The sequence below is a fragment of the Macaca fascicularis genome, chromosome 12 (genome assembly GCF_037993035.2).
Source record: "Macaca fascicularis isolate 582-1 chromosome 12, T2T-MFA8v1.1".
Lineage (NCBI taxonomy): Eukaryota > Metazoa > Chordata > Mammalia > Primates > Cercopithecidae > Macaca > Macaca fascicularis.
Window position 1 is genome coordinate 57,244,893 of NC_088386.1, and position 21,055 is coordinate 57,265,947.

The 21,055-nt window shown below is 35.9% G+C and overlaps 1 protein-coding gene across 20 annotated transcripts in view; it reads left to right on the top strand.

Moving 5' to 3' along the window:
• Window positions 1-21,055, top strand: part of SLC4A10 (solute carrier family 4 member 10) — a 391,994-nt gene that overhangs the window by 182,817 nt on the left and 188,122 nt on the right. For all 20 annotated transcript variants that reach the window (XM_065525564.2, XM_065525565.2, XM_005573309.5 and 17 more), the window contains one exon: window positions 20,723-20,869. In XM_065525564.2, coding sequence (XP_065381636.1) covers window positions 20,723-20,869 — 147 coding nt within the window. The remainder of the gene's footprint in view (window positions 1-20,722; window positions 20,870-21,055) is intronic.

Sequence of the window (21,055 nt, forward strand, 5' to 3'; positions counted from 1 at the left end):
TTTTTCTTTGAAAAAGAAAGAACCATTTTTTTCTGATATTATTGGTTGATTAATTTTTGTGCAACTTAGTAGTGTTGATATAGGATCAATGTCAACTGGTGGAGCAATTCTAAGGGTGTTTGCTCCATTAGTAATAACCAGTGGAGTTAATTAATTACACAGGGTTCATTTGAAATTGTAGGTTTTGCCTGTCAAACACTGGATATCTTAGGATGATAAATGTGGAGATGGACTAATACTGAATATTTCATTTCAGAAAATACATCCAATAGTAAATTTCAGCCTTTTATTGAACTTTCTTTGACACATCTTATAATAAACTGTTCTATTTTTCAATGGGTATCCTAGGAATAAGAACTAAATAAGAGACAATTATTTTAAAGTCTTAAATAATAGAATTTACTTTTATGTGGGCAAAAGACACAAGTAGACACTTCTCAAAAGACATACAAGCGGCCAACATAGGAAAAACAAAAAGCTCAACATCACTAATCATTAGAGAAATGCAAATCAAAACTTCAATAAGATATCATCTCACACCAGTCAGAATGGCTATTATCAAAACGTCAAGAAACAACAGATGCTGGTGAGGTTGTGGAGAAAAAGGATTCCTTTACACTATTGGTAGAAGTGTGAATTAGTTCAACCATTGTGGAAGAGAGTGTGGCAATTCCTCAAAGACCTAGAGGCAGAAATACCATTTGACCCAACAATGCCATTATTGTGTATATACCCAAAGGAATATAAATCATTCTATTATAAAGATACATGCATGCATGTGTTCATTGTAGTGCTATTCACAATAGCAAAGACATGGCATCAACTTAAATACCCATCAGTGATAGACTGGCTAAAGAAAATGTGGCACATAGATTCTAGGGAGCAAGATGGCCGAATAGGAACAGCTCCAGTCTCTAACTCCCAGCACGAGCGACACAGAAGACCGGTGATTTCTGCATTTTCAACTGAGGTACTGGGTTCATCTCACTGGGGAGTGCCGGATGATTGGTGCTGGTCAGCTGCTGCAGCCCGACCAGCGAGAGCTGAAGCAGGGCAAGGCATTGCCTCACCTGGGAAGTGCAAGGGGGAAAGGAATCCCTTTTCCTAGCCAGGGGAACTGAGACACACAACACCTGGAAAATCGGGTAACACCCACCCCAATACTGCGCTTTAAGCAAACAGGCACACCAGGAGATCATATCCCACACCTGGCCGGGAGGGTCCCACACCCACGGAGCCTCCCTCATTGCTAGCACAGCAGTCTGTGATCTACCGGCAAGGCAGCAACGAGGCTGGGGGAGGGACGCCCACCATTGCTGAGGCTTAAGTAAGTAAACAAAGCTGCTGGGAAGCTCGAACTGGGTGGAGCTCACAGCAGCTCAAGGAAACCTGCCTGTCTCTGTAGACTCCACCTCTGGGGACAGGGCAATAACAAACACAGCCGAAACCTCTGCAGACGCAAACAACTCTGTCTGACAGTTTTGAAGAGAGCAGTGGATCTCCCAACACGGAGGTTGAGATCTGAGAAGGGACAGACTCCCTGCTCAAGTGGGTCCGTGACCCCTGAGTAGCCTAACTGGGAGACATCCCCCACTAGGGGCAGTCTGACACCCCACACCTCACAGGGTGGAGTACACCCCTGAGAGGAAGCTTCCAAAGCAAGAATCAGACAGGTACACTCGCTGTTCAGGAATATTCTATCTTCTGCAGCCTCTGCTGCTGATACCCAGGCAAACAGGGTCTGGAGTGGACCTCAAGCAATCTCCAACAGACCTACAGCTGAGGGTCCTGACTGTTAGAAGGAAAACTATCAAACAGGAAGGACACCTACACCAAAACCCCATCAGTACATCACCATCATCAAAGACCAGAGGCAGATAAAACCACAAAGATGGGGAAAAAGCAGGGCAGAAAAGCTGGAAATTCAAAAAATAAGAGCGCATCTCCCCCGGCAAAGGAGCGCAGCTCATCGCCAGCAACGGATCAAAGCTGGATGGAGAATGACTTTGACGAGATGAGAGAAGAAGGCTTCAGTCCATCAAATTTCTCAGAGCTAAAGGAGGAATTACGTACCCAGCGCAAAGAAACTAAAAATCTTGAAAAAAAAGTGGAAGAATTGATGGCTAGATAATTAATGCAGAGAAGGTCATAAACGAAATGAAAGAGATGAAAACCATGACACGAGAAATACATGACAAATGCACAAGCTACAGTAACCGACTCGATCAACTGTAAGAAAGAGTATCTGCGATTGAGGATCAAATGAATGAAATGAAGCGAGAAGAGAAACCAAAAGAAAAAAGAAGAAAAAGAAATGAACAAAGCCTGCAAGAAGTATGGGATTATGTAAAAAGACCAAATCTACGTCTGATTGGGGTGCCTGAATGTGAGGGGGAAAATGGAACCAAGTTGGAAAACACTCTTCAGGATATGATCCAGGAGAACTTCCCCAACCTAGTAGGGCAGGCCAACATTCAAATCCAGGAAATACAGAGAACGCCACAAAGATACTCCTCGAGAAGAGCAACTCCAAGACACATAATTGCCAGATTCACCAAAGTTGAAATGAAGGAAAAAATCTTAAGGGCAGCCAGAGAGAAAGGTCAGGTTACCCACAAAGGGAAGGCCATCAGACTAACAGCAGATCTCTCGGCAGAAACTCTCCAAGCCAGAAGAGAGTGGGGGCCAGTATTCAACATTCTTAAAGAAAAGAATTTTAAACCCAGACTTTCATATCCAGCCAAACTAAGTTTCATAAGTGAAGGAGAAATAAAATCCTTTACAGATAAGCAAATGCTTAGAGATTCTGTCACCACCAGGCCTGCCTTACAAGAGACACTGAAGGAAGCACTAAACATGGAAAGGAACAACCGATAACCAGCCATTGCAAAAACATGCCAAAATGTAAAGACCATCGAGGCTAGGAAGAAACTGCATCAACTAACGAGCAAAATAACCACTTAATATCATAATGGCAGGATCAAGTTCACACATAACAATATTAACCTTAAATGTAAATGGACTAAATGCTCCAATTAAAAGACACAGACTGGCAAACTGGATAAAGAGTCAAGACCCATCAGTTTGCTGTATTCAGGAGACCCATCTCACACGCAGAGACATACATAGGCTCAAAATAAAGGGATGGAGGAAGATTTACCAAGCAAATGGAGAACAAAAAAAAGCAGGGGTTGCAATACTAGTCTCTGATAAAACAGACTTTAAACCATCAAAGATCAAAAGAGACAAAGAAGGCCATTACATAATGGTAAAGGGATCAATTCAACAGGAAGAGCTAACTATCCTAAATATATATGCACCCAATACAGGAGCACCCAGATTCATAAAGCAAGTCCTTAGAGACTTACAAAGAGACTTAGACTCCCATACAATAATAATGGGAGACTTCAACACTCCACTGTCAACATTAGACAGATCAACGAGACAGAAAGTTAACAAGGATATCAGGAATTGAACTCATCTCTGCAGCAAGCAGACCTAATAGACATCTATAGAACTCTCCACCCCAAATCAACAGAATATACATTCTTCACAGCACCACATCGTACTTACTCCAAAATCGACCACGTAATTGGAAGTAAAGCACTCCTCAGCAAATGTACAAGAACAGAAATTATAACAAACTGTCTCTCAGACCACAGTGCAATCAAACTAGAACTCAGGACTAAGAAACTCAATCAAAACCGCTCAACTACATGGAAACTGAACAACCTGCTCCTGAATGACTACTGGGTACATAACGAAAAATGAAGGCAGAAATAAAGATGTTCTTTGAAACCAATGAGAACAAAGATACAACATACCAGAATCTCTGGGACACATTTAAAGCAGTGTGTAGAGGGAAATTTATAGCACTAAATGCCCACAAGAGAAAGCAGGAAAGATCTAAAATTGACACTCTAACATCACAATTAAAAGAACTAGAGAAGCAAGAGCAAACACATTTGAAAGCTAGCAGAAGGCTAGAAATAACTAAGATCAGAGCAGAACTGAAGGAGATAGAGACACAAAAAACTCTCCAAAAAATCAATGAATCCAGGAGTTGGTTTTTTGAAAAGATCAACAAAATTGACAGACTGCTAGCAAGACTAATAAAGAAGAAAAGAGAGAAGAATCAAATTGACGCAATTAAAAATGATAAAGGGGATATCACCACCGACCCCACAGAAATACAAACTACCATCAGAGAATACTATAAACACCTCTACGCAAATAAACTGGAAAATCTAGAAGAAATGGATAATTTCCTGGACACTTACACTCTTCCAAGACTAAACCAGGAAGAAGTTGAATCCCTGAATAGACCAATAGCAGGCTCTGAAATTGAGGCAATAATTAATAGCCTACCAACCAAAAAAAGTCCAGGACCAGATGGATTCACAGCTGAATCCTACCAGAGGTACAAGGAGGAGTTGGTACCATTCCTTCTGAAACTATTCCAATCAATAGAAAAAGAGGGAATCCTCCCTAACTCATTTTATGAGGCCAACATCATCCTGATACCAAAGCCTGGCAGAGACACAACAAAAAAAGCGAATTTTAGACCAATATCCCTGATGAACATCGATGCAAAAATCCTCAATAAAATACTGGCAAACCGGATTCAGCAACACATCAAAAAGCTTATCCACCATGATCAAGTGGGCTTCATCCCTGGGATGCAAGCCTGGTTCAACATATGCAAATCAATAAACATAATCCAGCATATAAACAGAACCAAAGACAAGAACCACATGATTATCTCAATAGATGCAGGAAAGGCTTTTGACAAAATTCAACAGCCCTTCATGCTAAAAATGCTCAATAAATTCGGTATTGATGGAACGTACCTCAAAATAATAAGAGCTATTTATGACAAACCCACAGCCAATATCATACTGAATGGGCAAAAACTGGAAAAATTCCCTTTGAAAACTGGCACAAGACAGGGATGCCCTCTCTCACCACTCCTATTCAACATAGTGTTGGAAGTTCTGGCTAGGGCAATGAGGCAAGAGAAAGAAATCAAGGGTATTCAGTTAGGAAAAGAAGAAGTCAAACTGTCCCTGTTTGCAGATGACATGATTGTATATTTAGAAAACCCCATTGTCTCAGCCCAAAATCTCCTTAAGCTGATAAGCAACTTCAGCAAAGTCTCAGGATACAAAATTAATGTGCAAAAATCACAAGCATTCTTATACACCAGTAACAGACAAACAGAGAGCCAAATCAGGAATGAACTTCCATTCACAATTGCTTCAAAGAGAATAAAATACCTAGGAATCCAACTTACAAGGGATGTAAAGGACCTCTTCAAGGAGAACTACAAACCACTGCTCAGTGAAATAAAAGAGGACACAAACAAATGGAAGAACATACCATGCTCATGGATAGGAAGAATCAATATCGTGAAAATGGCCATACTGCCCAAGGTAATTTATAGATTCAATGCCATCCCCATCAAGCTACCAATGAGTTTCTTCACAGAATTGGAAAAAACTGCTTTAAAGTTCATATGGAACCAAAAAAGAGCCCGCATCTCCAAGACAATCCTAAGTCAAAAGAACAAAGCTGGAGGCATCACACTACCTGACTTCAAACTATACTACAAGGCTACAGTAACCAAAACAGCATGGTACTGGTACCAAAACAGAGATATAGACCAATGGAACAGAACAGAGTCCTCAGAAATAATACCACACATCTACAGCCATCTGATCTTTGACAAACCTGAGAGAAACAAGAAATGGGGAAAGAATTCCCTATTTAATAAATGGTGCTGGGAAAATTGGCTAGCCATAAGTAGAAAGCTGAAACTGGATCCTTTCCTTACTCCTTATACGAAAATTAATTCAAGATGGATTAGAGACTTAAATGTTAGACCTAATACCATAAAAATCCTAGAGGAAAACCTAGGTAGTACCATTCAGGACATAGGCATGGGCAAAGACTTCATGTCTAAAACACCAAAAGCAACGGCAGCAAAAGCCAAAATTGACAAATGGGATCTCATTAAATTAAAGAGGTTCTGCACAGCAAAAGAAACTACCATCAGAGTGAACAGGCAACCTACAGAATGGGAGAAAATTTTTGCAATCTACTCATCTGACAAAGGGCTAATATCCAGAACCTACAAAGAACTCAAACAAATTTACAAGAAAAAAACAAACAACCCCATCGAAAAGTGGGCAAAGGATATGAACAGACATTTCTCAAAAGAAGACATTCATACAGCTAACAGACACATGAAAAAATGCTCATCATCACTGGCCATCAGAGAAATGCAAATCAAAACCACAATGAGATACCATCTCACACCAGTTAGAATGGCAATCATTAAAAAGTCAGGAAACAACAGGTGCTGGAGAGGATGTGGAGAAATAGGAACACTTTTACACTGTTGGTGGGATTTTAAACTAGTTCAACCATTATGGAAAACAGTATGGTGATTCCTCAAGGATCTAGAACTAGATGTACCATATGACCCAGCCATCCCATTACTGGGTATACACCCAAAGGATTATAAATTATGCTGCTATAAAGACACATGCACACGTATGTTTATTGCAGCACTATTAACAATAGCAAAGACTTGGAATCAACCCAAATGTCCATCAGTGACAGATTGGATTAAGAAAATGTGGCACATATACACCATGGAATACTATGCAGCCATAAAAAAGGATGAGTTTGTGTCCTTTGTAGGGACATGGATGCAGCTGGAAACCATCATTCTTAGCAAACTATCACAAGAACAGAAAACCAAACACCGCATGTTCTCACTCATAGGTGGGAACTGAACAATAAGATCACTTGGACTCAGGAAGGGGAACATCACACACAGGGGCCTATCATGGGGAGGGGGGAGGGGGGAGGGATTGCATTGGGAGTTATACCTGATGTAAATGATGAGTTGATGGGTGCAGCACACCAACATGGCACAAGTACACATATGTAACAAACCTGCACGTTATGCACATGTACCCTACAACTTAAAGTATAATAATAGTAAATAAATTAAAAAAAAAAAAAGAAAGAAAATGTGGCACATATATACCCTGGAATACTATGCAGCCATAAAAAGGAACAAGATCATGTCTTTTGCAGGGACCTGGATGGAACTGGAAGCCATTACCCTCAGCAAACTAAAGCAGTAACAGAAAACCAGATACCACATATTCTCACTTATAAGTGGGAGTTGAATGAGAACACATGAACACATGAGAGGAAACAACATACACTGAAGCCTGTTAGAGGGTAGGAGGTGGGTGGAGGGAGCACTTCAGGAAGAACAGCTGATGGATGCTGGGCTTAATACCTAGGTGATGGGTTGATATGTGCAGCAAACCACCATGGCACACATTTATCTATGCAACAAACCTGCACATCATGCCCTTGTACGTCTGAACTTCAAAATAAAAGTTGGAGATTAAAAAAAGAATTTACTTTTGTTCCAAAATTAACTCTCAGATGTTCCATGTTTCATCATTTTATTGTCTCACATAATTTGTGTATGTGACTCACATCAGTTCATTTTGATATATAATTTATTTTGACTTTTTTTTATTTGAAATGAGAGGTAACTGGGTAATTATCTACACTCTGCTTTACCATGTATTTTATTTCCAGGTAAATTTGAAAAATATAAAGTATTTTCCGATATTTGATCATGGCTTATTTGACAGTTTACAAGTACTTAAAGGCATGTGTTTGAATGTGGATAATAACAAATAGCTAAGAAATCTTACAAAAGTGTAGTTTCATAATTTGGGGGTCTTAGTTAAACATTTTACATCTCTAGGTTAGGAACTCATATTGTTAATCTCCCTTCATAGTTCCTTATAACTAAACTCTGTTTAGTATGATTTTCTGCTTCTCAAAGGCATAATAACTCACTATTTGGAATATTTGCTCTTTAATGTGACATATGACATGTTTTCTGTGGATAAGGAGAACTGTGTATTTGTGTGCATATGTATATATAATGTTTTCAACCAATCACTATTTCAGAGAAAAAAATAGATGAAAAGAAACTTGTTTTCATTACATTAAATACAATCCTATACATATTAAGAGGAAGTTTTATAGCAAGAACTTGTTCCTTTAATCATTATTTTTCTTGAAAATTATTTAATACTTTTAAGACAAGCCACAAATGACCAAAGTCTCTTAATATTAACCACATAGATTTATATTAACACTATATTTTTGTTTTGAATTTTCTAGACATCTGAGACTTAAATATGTTCTTATTTAGTTAAAGAGTTTAATAGTATGGGAGTAGTACTGTGAAGGTGACATTGTGAAGGAGATCAACTTAGTTTACTTTTTGACTGAATTCTTAAATCTCTATTTCAGCTGTCTTCCTCCTAGAACTATAGCTTAAAACTCCTCAGCTGCATACAGTACATAGCCTTCACAGGTTATCTCCTTTCTATACAGTCCTCTCACAATATAAACAGGTGTAGCTACCAGTCAGTTAGGACATGTCTCAAGAAATTATTAGCACTCACCAATATTAATTCAGTGCTAATAGGGTACTGAGCCAAACACGGAGGGCACTGAGCCAAATTTCCATTTCACATTCTTCATTCTCCAAGGAGGTTTAGATACTGGTGCTGCCAATAGGGTGACGGAGCTCTAGAACCCATTGGGAAAAATAAATTACTGTGGCCACTTTGCACATAAATGTTTAAATTTAAAATAGCAATTGACATAAATTCTGATAATAATGAATAAATATTAAATAATAATTGAAAGTGATGATATTCTTGGTTTGGGGGATAATACCCATAATCTTAGCAGTACCAGAATCATTGCAACCCTAATAGGATTAATTAAATTTTGGAATATCAGTATTCTGAGATTACTATTTTGAGTGTTCTCTTGTATATTTTCTCCAAGTAAACTTTTTGCTTCCTCATTGTTTTTTAGAAATTATATTATTTGTTTAAATTGACAGATAAAATTTTATGTATTTATTGTATACAACATGATGCTTTGAAATATATATATATATATATGCATTGTAGAATACTTAAATTTAGCTAATAAACATATGCCTTACCTCACATAGTTATTATTTTTGTAGTGAGAATACTTATCCACTCTCACTATTTTTCAGGAATACAATATGTTATTAACTATTGTCACTATGCTATACAATAGATCTCTTGAACTTATTTCTGCTGTCAAACTAGAATTTTATATCCTTTGACTAGCATTACCCCAGCCCCTTCCTCAGCCCCCCAAGTGCCCCAGCCCCTAGTGGCCATCATTCTACTCTCTAGTTCTACGTGTTTGCCTCCCCATTCTATCTTCCCTCTTCCTCACTACCTAGTCATTCCTAGTGCCCACAGTGTGTTACAACTGCTGAAAGCATGGTGAAAAATATGTTTTCTTCCCTTCTCTCTCTCTTCTTAATGCGTTTCAGGTGGGAAGATAATAAAAGAAACCAAAATGATTGAAATCATTATTAGCAGAAAGTAAAATTTTAATTTCCTGTTGGTACAATAAGCTTTTGTCTGGTCTCTGGGGCAGGAAGATTATGAATATTCTTTTTTGCCACTTTCAAACTGCTTCTAAATGCCTCAGGTACATTTGTAATACAAAAATATGACAGCCTTATTAGCAAAATGATTTCTAATTTTGAGCTAAATTATATAAGATTATGCCTGTTTTTCTGTTGCATAATTCAATTTGTTTCCTGTAATGATAATTGCCATGATTGACTTAGAGGACGATATAGCATTAAAAATATTTTATGACATCACAGTGATTAATCCAAAACTATCAGCATCAATAAAGTTAATAATATTGTTCATGAAAACAAAGGTCATGTTTATGAAATTGAAACATTGTTTATATGTGAGTGGCCTATTTTTCTCATGCTACTGCACTGATTTTCTCTTAGGGTTTATAAATATGAATCCTAAATATTAAAGTAGTGCTATTTATTGCCAACTCTAGTGGTCTTCTGTCCTCAGCCTTTTTGAATTCACAAAATTCCTGTAAACTGTAGACTATTTTCCCCAACTTACAAATAAAGAAATTGAGGTTCAAAAAAGTAACTTGCCAATAAATAGGTTCTAGAGATCTACTATACAGCATAGTGCCTATAGCTAACAATACTGTATTGTATACTTAAAGTATTCCAAGAGGGTGAATCTTATGTTATATTCTTACCACGCACATACAATTAATAATAATAATAGTAAACGCATTAGGAAGCTTTGGGATGTGATAGATATATTTCCACGTATAAGTGCTATAAGAGTTCACATGGGTATAACTCAAGTGCCCCAGATATGTCCTGTGGCCCTTCTGTATTGAATATACATAAGGTAGACACACTGAAGAAGATGGATATATGAAAAAGTCTAATATGCTAGCCTAATTAAGGTAAATTGGGTATAGAACATTGTCAACAAGAAAAGGAATATTAGGTTGTTTCGTCTCTATGTTCACACCGGGCATGAGGCAGCAACGTTCTAATAATCCTCCTGCTCTTCCCCCTTGCCTCCTCAATAGCCTTAATTGTAGCATTTGCCAATATCTGTGGTTAAATATTTTCTCTATGGCCAATTTTATACCACAGAGGTGTTTTCACTGAACATAAAGTTAGGAAGAGATGCACGTAACTGGCACAGGTGAGCTGTGGTAAGCCAGCTCTAGCATACCACTGCTGCCAGGTTATCTATGGTAGAGTGTAAGCCATAGTTTTCATCAAAAGTGTCCTGTAAAAAAAACATTGAAAAATGAGAAATACAGTTTCAATTGTGTCAATATAAGTCAATTTTTATTGAAATGAACATTGAAGGAGGTACATTTTTTTTTTAACTTCCTGACTAAAACAGATGAAGTATGTTAATATACGTCCCTGGGCCCTCTGTGTTCTTGTGCCTCCCTTCACAAAGCATGCTGTTTTTCTGTACCTGCCAATACATATCTTGTCTTCCTTACCGACTTCTCTCCTCTGTTTTTGACTATTTCTGCTTACTCCAGCTTAAAATGCTGTGGAAAAGGCTTTAGATTTGGTGTCATTCATTTATTTATTCAAAAAACACTTATTGAGCTGTTAATATGCCAGGTACTGAGAATGTAAACATAGTTAGACAGACCATGCTACAGCCTATCATAGGCACTATACACTTGGTTGTATAATTTTACTAAATTGAAATTTTGAAAAGTTTTATAAGGAAGCAAAAGGTGTTAAGAATGTATACTGGCAGTTATAAGTGATAAATTTAGATTTGGTAGATCTGATTTTGAACTTTGATTCAGTCTCTGATTGTATGGCTTTGGGGGAATTGCTCTTTGTTTTTTAACTTGAGGGATGATTGACATGTAAAAATCTGTACATATTTAATGTATACAACTCAATGAGTTTGGAATATACACCCATGGAATATACACCCATTACTAGCCTCAAAGCCACAGATATATCTATCACCTCCCAAAACTTCCTAATGCCTTTGTTTTATTATTATTGTTGTTGTTGTTGTTGTTGTTGTGTGTGTGTGTGTGTGTGTGTGTGTGTGTGGTAAGAATACAACATAAGATTCACCCTCTTGGAAGATTTTAAGTATACAATACAATATTGTTAGCTATAGGCACTATGCTGTATAGTAGATCTCTAGAACCTATCTATCGGCAAGTTACTTTTTTGAACCTCAATTTCATTATTTGTAAGTTGGGGAAAATCATCCACAGTTTGCAGGGATTTTGTGAAGATTAAATGAGAAAATATAAATAAAACAGATACCATAGTAGATGGTACATTGTAGATTTTCTATAAAGGCTAGTTTCTTTTTTTAAACTCTAAACTCTTATAGCTATCTTAAGTGCCAAATGAATCGGCATTTATTTATATTCTGCCTCGGGTTTTGTTTGCCTTCTCTAGTATCCTCAGCTTGTACCTTTATGCAGGTTCTTACACATAGTTTGTTGTTCCTACCAACATTGATCACAATATAGTATCAATACTTTTTGATTCCTGATTTTTAATTTGCCTGCCCATTGAGATATTGGTCATAAGTCAACATCTTCCCATTATTTTCCATTTTGAATCACTTTCCTGGTACTTTCAGTTTTGTATTTTATATCCTGTCCATCTGTCTTTTATAATTTTTAATTTTTTCTTCCAAATAAATTTTAGCACTCAGCTATTGCTGTGTCACAATCCATTTCCAAACTCAGTGGCTTCAAACAGCAACAATTTTATTTAGGTCATAACTCTGTAGGTTGTGAATTTGAGCTGGACTCAGCTAGTTAGTTCTTCTAATGTGAGTCAGCTGGCGCCTGCTTCTACAATCAGCTGATGATTTCACAACTGAGGCTGGCTGGTTTGTGAAGTCCTCAGCCGGATGACCGCCAGCTAGGGCTTCTCTCTCCATGGTCTCTGATCATCGAGCCGGCTAGGCTGAGCGTGTTTACATGGTGGTATAAGTTCCAGAAGCAACAGCGGGTAAGAAGCTATGCATGAGAACTCTTCAAACCTCTGTTTGTGTCACATTTGCTAATGCCCCATTGATCCAGATTCAAGGGATGGAGGAATATATTCCAACTCTTGATGGAAGAAGCTGCTAAAATATTGTGGCCATTTAAAAATAATCTACCACATTATCTATGTATTTTTCATTTGTAAACATCTATACAGAAATGCCAAGTGTTTTTATCTTTGCTTTCAGATATTTTAATTGTTTCACAGTTGAATTTCATAAACTTTCCTCATGGAAATCTGTTTTTCTCCTCAGCAACTCCTCAGTTTTTCCAGGCAAGCCTTTCTGTTCTTAATTACTGTAATTTTCAGAATGAGCTACTTTCTACATGTGCACATGTCTTTTAAATTAATATAATACAAAACTAAATCTGGAAAATTTTAGTTTTACATTTTTTGTTCATTTCCTAACCTATTTCCCTGAAGCAAAGTGACAGGGCTGTTCAGAATTTATAATTTAATTAAGATGAGATTGGGGACGTAAGGAAGTACCACTTTCTCTTTTGCATTCATTTTTTAAGGATCTCAGGACATATGTTGATCTATTTTCTCTCTCTTCCTTGCAAATTAAAACAACAAAATGTTTTAAAATAAATGTTTTAAAATAATAGTGAAATTGCAAGCTTTGCTGATTATAAAAATGTATGCTCTATCTCATCTCGCCTTTTCTTCCCTGCTCTAATACGAATTTCACATTATCCCCTCAATTGCTCTTCTATTTTTGCTCACATTATCTCCTTTTTCTAAACTTTTCATTCCTCTGCTGATGTAAAACCTGTTTATTGTTTAAGAGCAACTCAAGTCCTACATCCTCCATGAAATTTTCACTGATTGCCCAGGTTATCCTTGATTTTACTCTATTGTGAACTCCCACAGCATTTAATGGCTAGTACCACACAGTAACATTTGCTTCATTACATGTTGGTATTGTTTAATGCTTTTAATGTGTATTTTTAATTTGTATTATTTGCTGCTGTTTTCATTGCTGGGCTTGATTCATTAGCCACTTTTTTTTTTTTTTTTTACTGATTTGCACTCCTGGCTCTCTAAGTGTGTAAATTTCCAGGATTAAGCTGTTTTATAATATACCAAAATTGGGAGTTCTCATGTCATTTTTTTTTAAGAAAACACATATTAGGTTTCATTCACTTATTCAAGATACATTAAATGCTTATTATGTGTCAAGATTAAAAATGAACACTATCTCAAGATACCAAGTTAATTCAGTTGCTATATTTTGCTCAAGACAGTGTTATAAACTTGTAAGAAACAGTATTTTTGAAAATGTACCACAGTACCTTCTAAACTAGTAAATCTCAGTTAGTGGCCCTTTTGATGAGCAACTTTAGGACTTTCAAGATTTCTAATTTCTATCTAGAATAGTCATAGACATGAAGCCTTTTGTTTTATAATGATTACAAATACCTTCCCAGGGTCAAGTGACTATGACCAGCACTAGTTTAACACTGTCTTTTCTTTTAGCAAAACAACGCAAAGAACAGTGTTGCAGTAGCCTAATAATACCTCTTTGCTATAAATGCACACTCATTCCCATCCTCTCAGTCTCTTTGTTTCTCTGTTACTCTCCCTTAGTAGAAATTTTCCATTGGACTTCGAGTGCTTTGATGTATTATGATCAATGATGACTTGTGTTTTCTGACTTTGTTAGAGTCTCCATGGAATTAAAGATTATATGCTTATTCAGCTTAATGTACTTGACCTTTCCGTATGATTGACACATCTAAATTTCTGTAGCAACTCAATCATTATGCAACAGCTGTGTTATATTCATTTCATGTAAAAAACAAAAACAAAAGACATACCATTCTCTTCAAGAGTAGATACCTTGACCCCTTCCCTCCCAGCTAAATGAAGGATAATAGTTTATCAACAACATTATTAATCAGTTTCCAAATGTATCTCTTTCCTCACTGCATTTTGTAAACATTCAGTATACTGTGACCATAGTCACATCAAGAATCATTTCAATACTGGTCTTTATTATATAATTAAAATATTCAATAATTCTGAGTCTGTTGAACATAATAATATACACACAACTGAAGTGTCAAACATCTGGGATTTGTTAGCAACATTTGTGCTCAGAAAATAATATATACAAACCTTTGATTTTCTTAATGATGAAACTCTATTTTGTCTGAATTGACATATGTATCTTTAAGTTAAAGAGAGAAAAGACCTTGACATTTTTCTGTGACTTTTCCATATCAATAGCTGTGTTCTACCTGCATTTATTTTTCTCAGAATTCATTATGAATTCTGTATAGGCCTTTGGAAGGCCTATACAGGCTTTCTAACAGAGATTCTATAGGCAAAAGTTTTGGTTAACTGTTTTGGGTTAAGCGTTAGTTGAAGAAGGCATTCTAGATAAGGTTTTACAAGACAAAAGAAAAGAATCAACTTATTTTTAGTTCTGAGCCTGAATTATGGAAATGGTACTAACTGCAGATAAATTCTGAATAAATTCTAGCATTCTCTGCTTATCTAAAAAAAATCTTATATTTTAATGATACTGTTCCATGCTCACTAATGTTTTCAAAACATATTCATATCTAAATGGTTTTGTATTTTTATTAAATTTTGGATTTTTAGCATTATATAAAGTTAATTTTGTTGACTATTTTATTAATTTAAGAAATGTCTTCCTTTAATTAAATTTTTGGGCTTTATTTATAAAATAAAAATTATTCTTTATATATTCTTGAAAAGTAAATCAGATTGGGATTAATAATTGTCAAGTCATTTTAGAACAATGATATCTATCATTAAATTTCTCGAATTTTTTGCCTTCTCAACTGATAGCTATCAGGGTAAAAAATTCAATTATGGATATTGGAAAAATTGATGGTAATATTATTCTGAAATGTTATTTCTGTACTATTCTTTATAGGACCTGAGGGGATTCTTTAGTTCTTTAGGCCAGTGTTATAATGTTAGGATTTAGAAAAGATGGTAATATAGAGAGAAACAGGAAGCAAATGAAATGGGACAGGAAAATATCATTCTGTCTTTTTTTTTTTTTTTTTGAGACGGAGTCTCGCTCTGTCGCCCAGGCTGGAGTGCAGTGGCCGGATCTCAGCTCACTGCAAGCCCCGCCTCCCGGGTTTACGCCATTCTCCTGCCTCAGCCTCCCAAGTAGCTGGGACTACAGGCGCCCGCCACCTCGCCCGGCTAGTTTTTTGTATTTTTTAGTAGAGACGGGGTTTCACCGTGTTAGCCAGGATGGTCTCGATCTCCTGACCTCGTGATCCGCCCGTCTCGGCCTCCCAAAGTGCTGGGATTACAGGCTTGAGCCACCGCGCCAGGCCTCATTCTGTCTTCTTATTCCTTCCTCTAAGTCACTAGCATTGTGAAGGGAAAAGGGAACTAACATGTATTATTGTCTACCATGTAACAGGCATCGTCTTTCATATTTTATATTTATTATATTAGCTCATGTGATCTTTGTAGAAAATCTCCTAAATCTATTAGTAAGTCTTTAATATCTATGTTTATTTATTTTTTCCTGAAAGCAAATGAGATTTTTGGATCAAGACAGACAATTATTATTGCTTATAGCAATAACCACCTTGGAAAGAAGGCACACAGTTACGTACACAGGAGGGGAGCCCTGAAATTACGAATCTGGGAATTTACATAGGAATTACTATATAAACTCTTTATATAGGAATTGCTGTATAAACTCTTTATATAGTAAATGGTCTTCTCCTGTCTTCTTTTCTGGAAGAGAAAGAGAAACCTTATCTCCCTTATATAAAATAAGCAAATCTTCAGGGGAGAGAATGAGAAGGTCCCAGTTTAAACCCTTTGAAATGTAAACCAGTAGCTGTAGGATTTTGTTCTCCTTTGAAATGTGAACACAGAGCTGTAGAAAATAAATGTCTGCATATCTCTGAAGGTCTCTGTCTATTCAGTGCACATTTAATCCAGATTTCAGTCTGTCTTGCTTTATAAGTCCCTAACCATGCAGAAGCATGAAAACGTTTCCTCCATAGTTCCACAATCATGAATTTTAGCAGTTTTAGAGTACTGTTGCTATAAAATTGTGGCTATTAGCTTGTTTCCATTCCTTTCATAAAGTGTTTAGTAGCATAATGCATTATTAGGTCTACTATCTATCTATTATACTTGAAAATCATCCTCTCTATGTAAAAGAACTATTTATTCAATGGATATTTATTGAGCACCAAAAACTGTCAAGCATTGTTCTAGGTATTTGGGATATATCAGTGGACAAATCAAAGATACCTGCCTTGCTTATATGGAGGGGTTGTAATTATTGCCAATGAAAAGCCTAGGATGAAATATCATTGGAAGATTAAAGTTTAAGGAACTGAAAGGCCAGAATATCACAAGAATCATCTATATGTGTTTCAAAATCTTACAAATTAAGTCAGTACTAAAGAGAATGACAGTATACAAAGAACTCAAATGGTTGAGTGGGAATTACCTGGACCTTAGTGGATAACAGCAACCATGAGGCAAAGTATGTAGTGAGTAATGTCGACCATGAGATTTAAATCTGAAGGATGTCAGGAAAGATATGGGGAAATGGTCTGAAAATGTCAGAATGGAGCAAAGAAATGCCACTTTGCTTATTCCACTCACCCAGCCGGAGGTCACAGGGACAAGACTGACACCTTTCCATCTTGCATAAGAACTGTGGGAGAGAAGCAGCCATCACTGAGAGATTGTAGGGGAGGCATTTTCCTCCAGAGAAAGACAGGTTTATGTTTGAGCTAGGAAAGTAAAGGGAACACTTAGAAAATTGATTTTTGGCTCACTAGAAGGATTTCAGCAGTTGGGAGAGAACAAAGGTAATTTTCACCAGCTTGTAACTTTACATGTATTAAATGTGTTACAAAACTAATGAAATGTACTGTCTTTTCTCTTGATTTATCTGATAATATAGAAATGGTGACACCTGTAATCATTGTTACCATATTTCCTGAGGCCATTTTCTTATTCTCATATAATTTTCTACTTGTTTCTTCTTTATTTGTATTTTTTTTCCTTTTTTAATTTTTCTCTTTTTATCATTTCTGTCTCTTCATATCCTACTTACCTCTTCATCTTTTTTGCCCAGCTTCTCTCTTAATATTTTTTGTTCTTTACTATTTCTCTTATCATTCTATTTCAAAATTACACTGTCTGCTGTTTTCTCCAACCCCTGGCACCTCACTTTAGCTGTAGTTGGGACTGTGCAATATGCCATCACACAGGTAGTACTAATTTTGACAGGTAGCATCTCTACTTCAAACAAAGAAAGCTTTAACCAAAAAGGAATTACAGGAGAGAAGACAGTATTCTCCCCAGCTGATGCTAACATTGCCACCTACACTTTCGATACTTTCTTCAACAGTTAAGAGGTGGCAACTTATTACTTCCCCAAATTCTCTGTGCTCTGTTGATATGTTTTAAACTCGAAAGGAAGAGAAAGTAGTTTTGTTCATTAGCTGTGGGACTTAAAATGTGACTTAACTTTTTTGAACCTTTTGTTTCGTGAATGATAAAAAAAAACTTTCTGAATGATATAGCTACTAATATTTTCATTTTATAGATAAAATGAAAGATAAAGTACTTTTTTAAAAGGTTGCATAAATATAAGTGACACAGACTGGATATGAATGTAAGCATTTGACTCAATCTCAGAAATCATGCTTTTAATGAATATTGTTTCTCACATAATATAACTTAATATTGTGGTCAATAAAATAATAAATAGGACCAGACACATATATATACATTAATTCACTTCCCTTTATTTCCTTTTTCCAAAATTGAGCCTTATTGGTAAAGGGCTTTTTGTGCATTTTAATTGTCTATATTTACTCAAACCAATTATAATTTTTCACTTGCCTGCATGAATCCATAAAGGACAAAAACCTGAATATACAAACTATTTTTCAGCTTTCAGTTTGCCAGAGGATTGATCTATAATTATTTTTAGGATTATAAAAGATTTACGTCCATTATTAAAATATATATAATATCGGATTTTTTTCCAGCAATAGAGGAGTAACTAATTCTATAGTTTCATGCCAATCTCACCTCCAATCCTTCTAGAATTTGGAGGTAATTTAACCCTGTGTATAAAAAATAAATATTTTCTTTTTTGTATTTTATTGAAAAAATCATGTAATTTAAGTACAAATATATCCACTAAAGTAGGCAAATTTATTTTAATAGAATTCAGTTATCCCTTTCAAAGAAACACTATCAGCCTAAGTGTTATACATTGAATATTTTAGAAATCTTACAATTTCAATTACATGTCTTCTGAAACTTATTATTGTAAGGCTTTGTTTTAGGCCTTCCTTGCTGTATTAGTTGACTGGGGCTGCCAGAAAAAAATACCACAGGCTGGGCAGCTTAAACTACGAAATAAATTTTCTCACAGTTCTGGAGGCTAGGACACCTAAGATCAAGATGGCTAGCCAGGCAGGTCTCATTCTGAAGATTTCTCTCTTGGCTTATAGGTGGTTACCATCTCCTTGCATCATTGTGTTACCTCTTTGTGTGCTTGGAGAGAGAGCAAGAGAGGTAGCTCTTTGGTGTTTCTTCTTTTAAGAACACTAATTGGATGGATCCAGCCCCACTCATATGGCCTCATTTAACCTTAATTACCTCTATAAAGGCCCTATCTCTAAATGCAGTCACATTTGGGGTTGGGACTTTAAAATATAAACGTCAGGGGGACATAAGCCTTCATCCACAGTATTGCCATTGTAATATTTTGTATACTTTGGCACTTAAGAAAGTAAGATTTTTTTTTTTAACCTAGTAATTTAATGTTTTCTTTAGAGGTTTTTTCCCTAATACGACACTCTCCTATATATAATCTACTTGGTGATACAAATATCCCTTTGTTTGCTTGTACTTTCGTTTCCTCATAAAGTAAATTTTTCTGTAGCTACTAGTGCTATGAATAGCTATGAATGTTAGCTTTCTTGGATAGGCTTTACCTTTTAGATCAATTTTAACTTTATAAAAAAATTGCACAGACCGTTCAGACAGTTCCCATATATTTCCTCTCCCTGCTGCACACAATTTCTCCTCTTATTAACATTTTACATTAGATCAGTACATTTGTTACAATTGATAAACCAACATTAATAGGTTATTATCAACCAAAGTCCATGGTTTACATTAGGGTTCATTCTGTGTTATACAGTTCTATTGGTTTAGACAAATGTTTAATGATATGTATCTACCATTACAGTATCAAGGATGGTTTAACTTCCCTAAAAATGCCCTGTGCTCCACTTGTTCATCCCTATACCTTCTCCCTGATGCCCTGACCACTGCTGATATTTTTACTGTCTCTATAGTTTTAGCTTTTCCAGAATGTCATATAGTTGTAATAATATAGTATGTAGCTTTTAAAACTTCTTTCACTTAGCAATATGCATTAATCATTCTTTCATGTCTTTTTTTGTGGTTGATAGCTCATTTCTTTTTCCAGTAGTCCCACTTTATCTGTAGGGGATACATTCTAAGACCCCCAAAAGATGCCCAAAACCTCAGATAGTACTGAACCCTATGTATACTGTTTTTTTCCTACACATACATACCTGTGATAAAATTTAATTCATAAATTAGGCACAGTAAGAGATTAACAATAGATAATAATAAAATTGAACAATTATAACAATATGCCAGAGTCACAAGTCTTGTGCCTTGGGACTTTTATTAAGTATAATAAGTGGCCAATATCAAGTGTAACATATAGAAATAGAAGAACAGAAAAACCTCTGTGGAATTTGGCATTAACATAGACCTTAGTGAAACCTGTTTTATTAGAGATAGTGATTTTTTAAAAACACTTAATTGTGAAGGGAAGGGAATTGATGAGATAACACAATTGTCTGAAGGTAGAGAGAAGATAAAACAATTTTTTTGTTTCTAATGAGAAGAGTATAATTAAGCATGGGGAATAGATACACAGAGATTATAAAGACAGTGATGATTACAAAATATTTAACCAAATAATTAGTGTTATACATGTTTGTGATAGAGCTATGGTACACTTACTTAAGTAAAATGCCAAAAGACAGCGCCAAGCTCCAAGCTTTATGTATCACAAACATCAAAAATGACTTGCTGAATTAAATTAAATTGAGTCTCCATTAACATGTAAATCATCATACTGTGCCCTGGAATAATTTAGAGTTTAATTTTTGTGTTTACTTCCATATGAAGGTCATCGAACACTATTTATTGGAGTACATGTGCCCTTGGGAGGAAGAAAAAGCCATCGACGTCACAGACATCGTGGTCATAAACACAGAAAGAGAGACAGAGAGAGAGATTCAGGATTAGAGGATGGAAGGGAGTCACCTTCTTTTGGTAAGAATCCTTCTCCTTGTTTTTATTAAATTAATTATTGTAATATACTTGCTGGTACAATTATCATTAGAAGTAATACCTTATACTCATAAAATTGTTTATACTTTTTTAAAGTATGTTGGGCAGGTTGGAGAGAAGTGGGAGAGATAAAGCTTGATCTTTGTTTTTCTCTTATATATTTGCTTT